This window comes from Geotrypetes seraphini, chromosome 2 (assembly GCF_902459505.1).
Source record: "Geotrypetes seraphini chromosome 2, aGeoSer1.1, whole genome shotgun sequence".
NCBI lineage: Eukaryota > Metazoa > Chordata > Amphibia > Gymnophiona > Dermophiidae > Geotrypetes > Geotrypetes seraphini.
Window position 1 is genome coordinate 226,352,844 of NC_047085.1, and position 12,582 is coordinate 226,365,425.

Consider the following 12,582-nt stretch of genomic DNA (forward strand, 5'->3'; position numbering starts at 1 on the left):
GATTGGACGAGGACGGTAAAGTGATTTTGATGGAAATAGGATCTTACTTTCCTCAGCATGTGAAGGCTGAAAAAGCATTTTTTTGCCAAGGAATTGAGGTGGTCGTTGAAAGGCAAAGTAGAGTCAATGATGATGCCCAAAACATTGCTTGAGGACTCCAGCTGCAGTGTGGAGCCAGAAGACAGAGGGATGGAGGTGGGAAGTTGGTCTCCTCTTCTTCCCTTTCCCCCACTTCCATCAGCATCTGCCCCCTTTCTTTCCCTCCAACCCAATTCCATCCAGTATCCTTCCCCCTTATGTCTCTCTCTCCTTTCCCTGCACACCAATTCCATCAGCATCTGCCCCCTTTCTCTCCCTCCACCACCCTTCCATACCACCCTGACCCCTTTTTCTCCCTCCACCACCCTTCTATGCTCCTCTCTCCCTCCAAACCAGCAAGGTCCCATGATGACTGCTTCTGTTGCCTCTGCCTCCAGAAGATGTAAGTGACATTGGAGGGGGTGGGCCAGCAGACGCAGGGAGTTGCGGCAAGGTTTTGCAATGACTGCAGCTGCCGGTCCACCCCTTCCGATGTCACTTACGTCTTCTGGAGGCAGAGGCGGCAAATGCAGTCATCGCGGGACCTTCCTGCTCTTCAGTGCGGCTGCCAACTCTGCTTCGGAATAAGTACAGCAGCCGCACTGAGGTGCAGGTGCCATTTAGAGCAGCTTGGAAGGTTCTGGATCCAGCCGGCTGTGTACCCCCCAAGGGCTGGCACCCGGGGCGGTCTGCCACTGTATGAGAGGACAAAAAATAATAAAAAGAATGGATAACTTGACCGATTTAGACATGTCATACAATTATAACCACAAAAATATGTCATAAAATGTAATTCTAAATTCAAAAGACTACAGACGAAAAGCAGACTACAGAAAGGAAACCAGAAAAGACCAAACCCATAGTACTAAGATTCAAATGCTAAAATCGGACATGTCCATTATGAAGAGACGTGTGGATCACTGCTAATTATAACAAGTGAGTCTTTAAAATATGAGACGGTAACAGATAGCCAGACCTGCTGGACGGAAGTGATAAATGCTGGAGCCAAAACCAGAGCACCGTGATGAAACTTGAATGGAAATATGGATACCTATTTATACTTTTGAGTAAAATTGCGATGTGAACATGTCATAGAAAAGAATAACCGAGAACAAACAAAACAAAACTGCAGATCTGTACAAGACGTAGGCAAAATTTATTAGTGACAAAAATATATATATGCAAACCCTTTTACCAATCAAGGGACCCGACACGGTCCGTGTTTCGGACAAACCTTCGTCAGGGGTCCATGGTAAAAATAGAGGGAAAAAACAAAAAAAAATCACAAAGATACTGTATAGTGGTGGCAAGACATAAGCGACGTCAAGGTCCGTCACTGTAAAAAGAATAAAAAATGTGTAAACTAAAAACCAAGAACAACATATTGTAACACCGAACTCAGAATTAATTAAATAACATGCTAAAAGAACTTACCCCCCCCCCCTAAAATAAGACATATACATACTTAAAATTATGGCTGGTTACAAACAGTATGCCTAGACTATATAGACCTAAACAGGGCAAAAGTAAGCGTATGGGAAATGAACAGCTGATAATACAGAGTGTATCTTGAAAGCATAAGCCGATAGTAGCTCAAAGACAAGCCGATCGGGTAGATGAAAAGTGAAACCTAGGAAAGATCTAAATTATTGTTCAAATGAGATTCTATTAAAACCAAAGAATAAAACCACAGCACTTGGGAAAGTAAAAAAGGGAGAGTAAAATGGACTTACTGAAAAGGTCTCTGCACTGATGAGATAAACTCGTAAGCAGAATAAATGTGAATACGCGACAGTGGGGCTATGATATTTGATCCGTTGAAAGAGGTGCCAAAAAAGTGTCGGCAGTGGATTGGATGCACACTGATAGGGGAGGGGCATCGGGCTGTTAAAAAAGGCTCCATTAATAAATAAATGAAAATACTGGTGAAAAACTTAAAAAAAAAAACCAAAACCATGATAAAATGCTGAACCTGATTGCAAGTGGTAGTAAAAGTAGCATAAGGCACCCATAGTACTGTTAGTGCCAGAGCTGCTTAGAATAAAGAACCGTGCTGTACATGAGGAGAAAAAAGAAAGAATGAGGAGATAAGATGTAAAGTGCTGGCCCCTCACTGCACCACTTGATAAAATTAAGGAGCGATGTTCTAGAGCAGGGGTGCCCACACATTTTGGGCTTGCGAGCTACTTTTAAAATGACCAAGTCAAAATGATCTACCAACAATAAAATTTTTAAAAACACACAAAGCACACTGTACGCATAGAGGGGATAAAAATATATTTAAAATATGATGTATTAGATATAAAAGTGATATTGTGTATTCATCAATTGTATTTTAATATTTTGTACACTTTATGTAAAATTTGAAAATGAATAAAAATTATAAATCGGGAAAATGTTAATTATCATTCCTATTCTGTGGTTTTTTCAAAGAGGTCAAAGCAGATGACTCTATGCACTGTCACCTCAGTAACAACCATACAAAAATAGACAAATACCCCCCTCCTTTTTACTAAACCACGATAGCAGTTTTTAGTGCAGGGAGCTGTGCTGAATGCCTAGTGCTGCTCTCAACGCTCATAGGCTCCCTGTGCTGAAAACCGCTATTGCGGTTTAGTAAAAGGGGACCATAGTGTAAAATATAGACAGCAGATATAAATTCAGACACATTTTGATCAGTAAATTTAAAATAAAATCATTTTTCCTACCTTTGTTGTCTGGTGATTTCATGAGTCTCTGGTTGCACTTTCTTCTGACTGTGCATCCAATCTTTCTTCCCTTCTTTCAGTCTGTATGCTTCCTCTCCTCCAGACCTCATTCCCTCTCCCAACTTTTTCTTCCTCTCTCCCTGCCTCCCTTTCTTTTTTTTCTCTCTTCATGCCTCCTTTCTTTTTTTCTGTTTCTCTTCTTTAATTCTGTCTCCCTGCCTGGCCTCTTTCTTTCTCCCTGCCCTCTCCCAAGCCACTGCCACTGCCATCGGGGAACAGGCCCCCAAGCCGCTACCGCCATCGGATAACAGGCCCCAAAGTCGCCTCCACCCCAAGCTCTCCCTGCTTCCCCTGTGTTGGGCCGACCAGCATTCCTCTCCCCAACGTCAATTCTGCCGTCGGAGAAGAAGTTCTGGCCCAGCCAGGCAGCGATTGGCTGGCCAGAACTTCCTCTCCGACGGCAAAATTGACGTCAGGGAGAGGAAAGCTGATCAGCCCGGTAGAATATTGGGCACCCCTGTTCTAGAGAAATGCTGCCGGGTCCTGCCTTCGTGGAAACAGAAAGTAGGCAGGATCCGGCAGCATGAACAGCAAATTGTAAGCTTCACTGACCTGTCTCCTGTCTTAGCCAGTAGCGAACGCATGCTCCGGGGCTCTAACATGTGTGTGCCGGCTTCTCTTCTCTCTCCCCCCCCCCCCCCTCCCGGACATAACTTCCCGTTTCAGAGGGAAGAGAAGGGAAGCCGGCACGTACACTAGAGCCTCGGAGCATAAGTTTGCTACGGGCTAAAAATCTCCAAGCCTTTTTTTTTTTTTAAATGTTGAGCAGCAGCGGCAGAATTCACGATCGGATGATAGCCGGGCGGTCATCTAAATTAGTCGGGCGCTCAGGTCCTAGGGAGAACACTATGCATGAAGTAATACATAGTGGAGTCAGTACACACATTATCAGTAGGAGAAATATTGTGAATATGAAGGAGTACATTCAATGAGCATCATGTTAACCTAACAAAAAGTAATTATATGTATTAAGCAATATGTTCTAAATTACTGTATGTCAATGGTCCAAAACGCAGTAATTTTGGACAGGGCTCCGGATTTTAAGAAATGCGCCAGTGGATTGATGTTGCCTTGCGATTGCACCTTCAAATTTGGCACTGATGCGTTCAGTGTTCCACCAGACAGTAGAATTCTACTTTGGATAAATTCTTCCAGGAATGCAGTATGTTCTTAATAGCTAAAAATAATAATATATTGAGGCAGCGAGCATTTGGTTCTAAAAAAGGTTGCGCAAGGCCCTGTTGGCCAAGGACAATAATCTTAAGATGTAACTGTTCATGGATCTTCAATATGGATATGATGGTATGCCAGTAAATTGTGAGATGAGTGCATTGAAATATCATGTGGGGTAGCATTCCCACTGATAACCCACAGGACCAACATAAATTAGAAACTGCGAGAATTTGCTAAGCTTATATGGAGTACAGTGTATGATGTAGGAAGAAGTATATTGACTGAAGAACTGAAGCTGATCTAATTGACTTAAAAGCTCTGGACCACACATCTTGCCATAGCTCATCACCTGCAGTAATATCTAAGTCAGTATTCCAAGCACTCATCAATTGTGGCATGGACACAGGCTGCCCTTAACGCAACAAATCATGCCATTTGGAAGCTACTCCTTTGAGAGGGGCAGTGACAGTACATTGATGAAGGAGATCAGGTATGGGTTTTAATTTTTCCATGTCTGGAAGCGCTGCATTAAAACATTGCTTTAACTCGAGCCATCTGTCAAGTTGATTAACTAGTAAGCTAAATTTATTACATATTTCTTTAAAAGTCATCCAGCAATTATGCTCAAGAAGATCTTGTAAGGTATAGATCTCACAATTTTGGAATATCTGCCAATTCAGAGTACAGCCTTGGATTTTAAAGATATCATTATTCCACAAGGAGATCATTGAGGTGTCAATCCATTTGATTTGCATAGCACTGTCAAACTGTTGTAATACCGACATAGTTGAGCAACAAATGTTATTCATTTGCTTTTGTAGTTTTGGAGAGGGAGAGATTGACAGAGAAAGTGCAAGCATGTTAGCACCAAGTAAACTTTTTTCCAGCGCTAGCCATGACGGTTTTACTGCAAATCCATATGGAGACCTGATGCCTGATGATATCTTAAAAAAAAAAAAAAATATCGGGAAAATTGACGCCTCCATTTGAATTTCCGTTTTTAAGCTTGTGTATTGTAATTTGTGGTTTCTTGTTATTCCATAAAAATTTGCTCAGGAGTTGTTCTATACCAGGGATCTCAAAGTCCCTCCTTGAGGGACGCAATCCAGTCAGGTTTTCAGGATTTCCTCAATGAATATGCATTGAAAGCAGTGCATGCACATAGATCTCATGCATATTCATTGGGGAAATTCTGAAAATCCAACTGGATTTCGGTCCTGAAGGAGGGACTTTGAGACCCCTGTTCTATACTGTTGTATATTTTCTTATGTAAAAGGTAAGGTAGCATGCTTAACATGTAGCAAATTTTTATTGTAGCAAGATGGCCCCACCAGGTGATTCTAAGTGGTTAAGTGTGTTAAGTCTTTTAGCATATCAAATAGGTATTCAGAATTTAATCTTTCGGTATCTCTCAGCGATGGGCCTATGAGAATTCCTAAATATTTCAACTTACTTTCATTCCAGGCATATCCGAGGGATTCGATGATTTGTTTGTCTTCCAAACAGTTAAGCGGCATTAGTTCAGACTTAGAAACATAGAAACATAGAAAAAAGCGGCAGAAAAGGGCTATAGCCCACCAAGTCTGCCCATTCCAAGTATCCTCCCCCCTGAGTTTACTCCCTTAAAGATCCCACGTGAGTATCCCATTTTCTCTTAAAATCCGTCACGCTGCTGGCCTTTATCACCTGGAGTGGGAGTCTGTTCCAATGATCCACAACTCTCTCGGTGAAGAAATACTTCCTGAAGTCGCCATGAAACTTCCCTCCCCTGATTTTTAGCGGATGCCCTCTGGTGGTCGAGGGTCCCATGAGCCGGACTTGGTAGTATTCAATTTATATCCTGATACGCGTGCATACTGCTTAATAACTTTGATGACTTGTGGAATGGAATCCAGAGTTACATAGAGCATGACATCATCAGCATAGGCAGAAAGCTTAATTTCATCATCTCTGTATGTAAAACCATGAATGTCCGGTTGAGCCCTAATGGCCACCAGTAATGGTTTTAATGCTAAATTAAAAAGCAGTAGAGACAGAGGGCATCCTTGCCGAGTACCTCTAGATCAGAGATCTCAAAGTCCCTCCTTGAGGGCCGCAATCCAATCGGGTTTTCAGAATTTCCCCAATGAATATGCATTGAAAGCAGTGCAAGCACATAGATCTCATGCATATTCATTGGGGAAATCCTGAAAACCCGACTGGATTGCGGCCCTCAAGGAGGGACTTTGAGACTCCTGCTCTAGATGGTTTAAATCTTTCTGAGAGGTGGCCATTAATGGATATTCTTGTATTTGGATCGGTATATAATACAGTTAACATGTTTATGAACTTGCCTGGTATATTGAATTTGAGTAGAGTGGCAAAAATGAAAGGCCATTCTACTCTGTCGAATGCTTTTTCAGCATCCAGACCTATGTGCAAGTTTGTTAGAAACAGACTGACAATTGGCAATTATATTCAGTAAAGTATGGGAGCTATTATATGAATGCCTCTTGTTAATAAAACCTATCTATCTCAGCAATTTATGAGATAATTAGCGCATATATTTCCTGATTTATCAAGAACAACCCAAGCTAAAAGACAGGAATTCTTGTGATCTAAACCCAGAGTTCTCGGCTTTGGAGGCTCGTTTCTGTTAAAATTTCCTTTTTGTTGTTTTGTTACTTTTGAGGGGAAAAATTTTTTGTTTACTGATTCTAAACCATTGCTGGATTTTATAAGCGCAAGGGAAAATCATGTGATAATTAACATAGAGGTACCATAACTAGCTAATAGCAGTAAATTGAACACCTTCTAAAAATCTGATATTTTTTATTTCCTTATTTTAAATGTCTTCCTTTGGCTTCTCCTAAATTGTAGGCTAAAGTCTTGTTATGATTTTCCTGGCCATATTTGTATTTCCTAATGAAGATTGTTCATTATTTCTAAAATGAAAACTTTTGAGCATAAAAAAAAAGTTTAAGTGACAGTAAACTTGGCATCTGTCCATACTGGGTTCCATGGATGATGTCCCCTTGAATAATCTATTACTTAAAAAAAAGATTAGACAAGACTCCTCTCAGATTAAAAAGCACCAAATAACAGACAAAAGCAGTAGAAAGCTGCTACAGAAAGTCCTCTTACTCTGCTATTTGCAGACTCATACATGTCCCCTTCCACCTTTCGGGCATATGCCACTAAGTTTTCCATCCGACGGTCTTTCAAGGCTGCAGGATCAGGAGTTGGGAATATGGCTTGTACCCTGAAAAAGTAAAGAAAACTATTATAGTTAAGCAGATCAAAAGTACAGGAATGCTAAAATTTTCAATATGAACACACAATAGGTATGTCACAGGGAGCAAGAGAAATAGAGCTCATTCTTTACATAACCCTATCAACCTATAGTCTTGTTCTCATTAATTGTGTATTCCAAATTCATGATTTTGCTTTTCCATGGTTGCAAGGTTGCATTGTGACCACCATTCATGCCAAGTGATCGTGTATTCATAGACCACCAACCTTAGAAAAAGGTTTTGTTTCCTTTCACTTTGCGATTTTGGCTTTGCTTCCAGAAACGGCCACAAAGCATCAAGAGAGCGAGTTACAAGCACAAGGGAGTTAATTAAAGCACCTACAGTGCTCAAAAGAGAATGGCCACCAAGCATCAAGAGAGTGAGTTAAAAGCATCTGCAGGTACAAATCCAGAGGAAAAAAGCAAATCATGTGTGTCTGAGAGACAAAATACGTGTTTTAGACAGGCTAAGTTCTGGCAAGTCTGTGTCTGCTGTCAGCCATGAGCTAAATAGCAATGTTACTTACCGTAACAGTTGTTATCCAGGGACAGCAGGCAGCTATTCTCACTAGTGGGTGATGTCATCCGACAGAGCCCCGATACGGACATCTTGCAAGCATGTCTTGCTTGAAGAAACTCAGAAGTTTCGAGATGCCCGCACCGCGCATGCGCCAGTGCCTTCCCGCCCGATGGTCCGGGCGTGTCTCCTCAGTTCAGGTAGCTAGCAGAGAAGCCAACCCAGGGGAGGTGGGTGGGACGTGAGAATAGCTGCCTGCTGTCCCTGGATAACAACAGTTACGGTAAGTAACATTGCTTTATCCCAGGACAAGCAGGCAGGTATTCTCACTAGTGGGTGACCTCCAAGCTAACCTCAATGGGATGGAGGGAGAGTTGGCAACTTAGGAGAACAAATTTTGTAACACAGTTTGGCCAAACTGCCCATCCCGTCTGGAGAAAGTATCCAGACAATAATGAGAGGTGAACGTATGAACCGAGGACCAAGTGGCAGCCCTACAAATCTCCTCAATCGGTGTCGATCTGAGGAAGGCTACAGAGGCTGCCATTGCTCTGACCCTATATGCTGTGACCTTACAGGGAAGGGGGTAATCCAGCCTGGGCATAGCAGAAAGAGATACAAGCCGCCATCCAGTTGGAGATGGTGCGCTTCGATACAGGTCGTTCCAACTTGTTTGGATCAAAGGAGACGAAAAGTTGAGGAGCAGTTCTGTGTGGTTTGGTGCGATCCAAGTAGAAAGCCAAAGCACGTTTACAGTCCAGAGTGTGAAGAGCTGATTCTCCAGGATGAGAATGAGGCTTTGGAAAGAACACTGGAAGCACAATGGATTGGTTGAGGTGAAATTCAGAGACCACTTTAGGCAGGAATTTCGGGTGAGTGCGGAGGACCACCTTGTCATGATGGAATACTGTGAAAGGTGGGTCCGCCACCAAGGCCTGAAGCTCACTGACCCTGCGAGCAGATGTGAGGGCCACCAGAAAAACCACTTTCCAAGTGAGAAACTTTAGTGGAGCCTTGCTCAGAGGCTCAAAAGGAGGTTTCATAAGCTGAGAAAGGACAACATTTAGATCCCAAACCACTGGAGGCGGTTTGAGAGGATGATTGAAAAAGTCCTTTCATAAATCTGGAAACCACAGGATGAGAAGAGAGAGGTTTCCCTAGTAGAGGCTGATGGAAAGCCGCAATAGCACTCAGGTGGACTCGTATAGATGTCGACTTGAGACCAGACTGAGACAGATGTAAAAGATAGTCCAAAACAGATGATAGGGAGGCTCGCTGAGGCTCCTTAGAATTGGAAATACACCATGAAGAAAATCTAGTCCATTTTTGGGAGTAGCATTGATGAGTAGCAGGCTTCCTGAAAGCCTCCAAGACATCCCTCACCGCCTGGGAAAACTGGTGCGGAGTTACGTTGAGAGGAACCAAGCTGTCAGGTGGAGAGACTGCAGGTTGGGATGAAGCAGAGACCCCTGATGCTGAGTAAGCAGTGAAGGAAACACTGGAAGTAGGTACGGTTCCCTGCTGCTGAGTTGAAGTAGAAGGGAGAACCAAGGTTGCCTGGGCCACCGAGGAGCTATCAGAATCATGGTGGCATGTTCGGACTTCAGTTTGACTAGAGTCTTTTGAATGAGAGGGAATAGCGGAAACGCATACAGAAAGCGATTCCCCCAATCCAGCAGAAAAGCATCTGCCTCGAGGCGATGAGGAGCGTAGATCCTGGAGCAAAACTGAGGCAGCTTGAAATTGTGGGGAGCCGCAAAGAGGTCTATCTGAGGCGTTCCCCACTGAGCAAAGATCTGATGAAGGGGCTTGGAGTGGAGTGTCCATTCGTGAGGCTGGAGAAGACGACTCAGTTTGTCCGCCAAGACATTGTCCCTCCCCTGAATGTAGACAGCTTTGAGGAAGGTGTTGTGGCGAACCGCCCAATCACAGACTCTGAGAGCTTCCTGGCAGAGGGAGGCCGAGCCCGTGCCCCCTTGCTTGTTGACATAATACATGGTGACCTGATTGTCGGTGCGAATGAGGACCACCATGTCGTGAAGCAGACATTGAAAAGCTTGAAGAGCATTGAAGATGGCTCTGAGCTCCAGAAGATTGATTTGATGTAGTCGGTCCGCACAGGTCCAGAATCCCTGAGTGCGAAGCCCATCCAGATGCGCTCCCCAGGCATTGGTCGAGGAATCGGTTGTGAGAACCTTCTGGTGGGGAGGAGAATGAAACAGCAAATCTCTGGATAGATTCGAAGAGGTCATCCACCAGAGCAGAGACTGCCGAAGAGCAGGAGTGACTGTGATGTGTCGAGTCAACGGATCCGACACCTGAGTCCACTGAGATGCCAGGGTCCACTGAGGAATTCTGAGGTGGAGTCTGGCAAACGGCGTCACATGAACTGTAGAGGCCATGTGGCCCAGGAGGACCATCATGTGTTTCGCTGAGATGGTCTGGCGAGAAGACACAGACTGGCAGAGATGAAGAAGAGCATCCATGCGCTGAGAAGGAAGGAATGCTCTGAGACGTACGGTATCCAGGACAGCCCCGATGAAGGGAAGAGACTGGGTCGGCTGTAGATGAGACTTGGGAAAGTTGATCTCGAATCCCAAACTCTGCAGGAACAGAATCGTTGACAGGGTCGCTGAGAGGACCCCCGAGGCCGAGGGAGCCTTGATCAGCCAGTCGTCGAGGTAGGGGAATACCTGAAGACCTTGGTTCCGGAGGGCCGCGGCCACCACCACCAGACATTTGGTGAAGACTCTGGGGGACGAAGACAGGCCGAATGGAAGCACTCGATACTGCAGATGGAGATGTCCCACCCGAAATCTGAGGAACTTGCGAGAGGCCGAATGAATGGGAATATGAGTGTAGGCCTCCTTGAGATCCAGAGAGCATAACCTGCTCGAGGAGGGGGTAGAGAGAAGCAAGTGTCAGCATGCGAAACCTCTCTTTGACTAGGAATTTGTTGAGGACCCTGAGGTCCAAAATGGGTCGCAGGTCGCCCGTCTTCTTCGGAACAAGGAAGTACCGGGAGTAAAACCCCTGGTTCAGTTGGTCCGTCGGAACCGGCTCCACGGCACGAAGCCGGAGCAAAGCCTGAGCTTCCTGAAGAAGAAGGGCGGTCTGAGTCAAGTTGGAAGGATACTCTCTTGGAGGGTGGTCCGGAGGGACCCGATGGAAATGAAGAGAGTATCCTTCCTTGATGATAGTAAGGACCCAGAGGTCGGTTGTTATGGCCTCCCAGCGATGATAAAAATGATGGAGGCGCCCTCCGATGGGAAAAACAGGAGGAGGCAGAACGAGGTTGGTTATGCCCTCGACGAGACAGTCAAAAAGGCTGAGTGGTCTTAGGGACAGCAGGCGACTGAGACTTAGGCTGACCCTTCTGGGGAGGCTGACGCTTCGCCGATTGCCTCGCAGGTGGAGTTTGCCTCGGCTGATAACGCCTCTGATAAATCAACGGCGGACGAGAAGGTCGAGACTGCTGAGGCTTAGGCTTCGGCCGAAGGATAGATTGGAAGGACTTTTCGTGGTCAGACAACTTCTTCGTGACAGTCTCGATGGAAAAAAAGTCAAAAAGATCCGCCCCAGCACACGGTACGTTCGCCAGGCGGTCCTGAAGATCCGGGTCCATATCAATGGTCCACAACCAGGCCAACCGGCGCATCGCCACCGAGCAGGCCGCCGCTCGGGCTGAGAGCTCGAACGCATCATAGGCAGATTGCATTAACTGAAGCCGAAGTTGGGACAGCGAAGCAACCACTTCCTCAAACTCAAACCGAGCCTGGGACTCGATGTATGGTATGAACTTCCGAAGCACAGGTAGAAAAAATTCCAAGTAGGCTGCAAAGTGGAAATTGTAATTCAGGACTCGAGATGCCATCATCGAATTCTGATAGATGCGTCGACCAAACTTATCCATGGTTCTGCCCTCGTGGCCCGGAGGCACTGAAGCATAGACCTGGCCAGGATGAGACCGCTTGAGCGAGGATTCGACCAGGAGGGACTGGTGAGAAAGCTGAGGACCCTCGAAGCCTTTATGATGCACCGTGCGGTACCGCGCATCCAATTTGCCAGGGACCGCAGGGATAGAGTAAGGAGACTCGAAGCATCGCATGAAGGTCTGGTCGAGGAGCTTGTGCAGGGGAAGCCGCAAGGACTCTGCCGGAGGACGAGGCAAGTGCATGGTATCGAGGTACTCCTTGGAATATCGAGACCCAGCATCGAGAGTAATGTCCATGTCATCTGCCATCTGCCTGAGGAACGATGAAAAAGACAGTTGGTCCGCTGTCGCCGGTCTGCGAGACGGACTAGAAGAAGAAGAGGCTTCAGGCTCCAGAGAGGCCTGCGAGCAACAGGACGAGTAGAAAACCTCGGGGTCCTCGAACACCGGGCCCGGAGGAGGAGACCCAGTCGAAGCAGCATACCCCAACCGAGGCAATTTCTTCTGAGGCGAGACGGTCGAGTGCCGAGAGGAATGCTTCGAAGAATGTCTGGATCGATGCCTGGAAGGGGATCGAGCCCGTCTGTGAGAAACTGGGTCAGACGCCTCCAAGGAGCAGATCGGACTCGATGCCGTCGATCGCAGAGGTGGAAGAGTCGTTGCCTCCCCTGACGCCGCCCAGGCTTGATAGGGGGTTCGGAAGAACTCGTCCTGCTTCCTGCTATGCCCAGGACTGGGTGGCCCCGAAGGTGGACGCCACATTGAGTCATGGGGCGGAGTAATCGGTTCCAAGGGAGGCAGGTCACTAAATGAGGCTTTCCTCGAGGGGATGGGCTCCAAG

At 45.8% G+C, this 12,582-nt stretch overlaps 1 protein-coding gene across 4 annotated transcripts in view; it reads right to left on the reverse strand.

The window, feature by feature from the left end:
* EP300 (E1A binding protein p300) overlaps positions 1-12,582 on the reverse strand; it is a 532,137-nt gene that overhangs the window by 297,458 nt on the left and 222,097 nt on the right. For all 4 annotated transcript variants that reach the window (XM_033935072.1, XM_033935073.1, XM_033935071.1 and 1 more), the window contains exon 9: positions 7,143-7,260. In XM_033935072.1, coding sequence (XP_033790963.1) covers positions 7,143-7,260 — 118 coding nt within the window. The remainder of the gene's footprint in view (positions 1-7,142; positions 7,261-12,582) is intronic.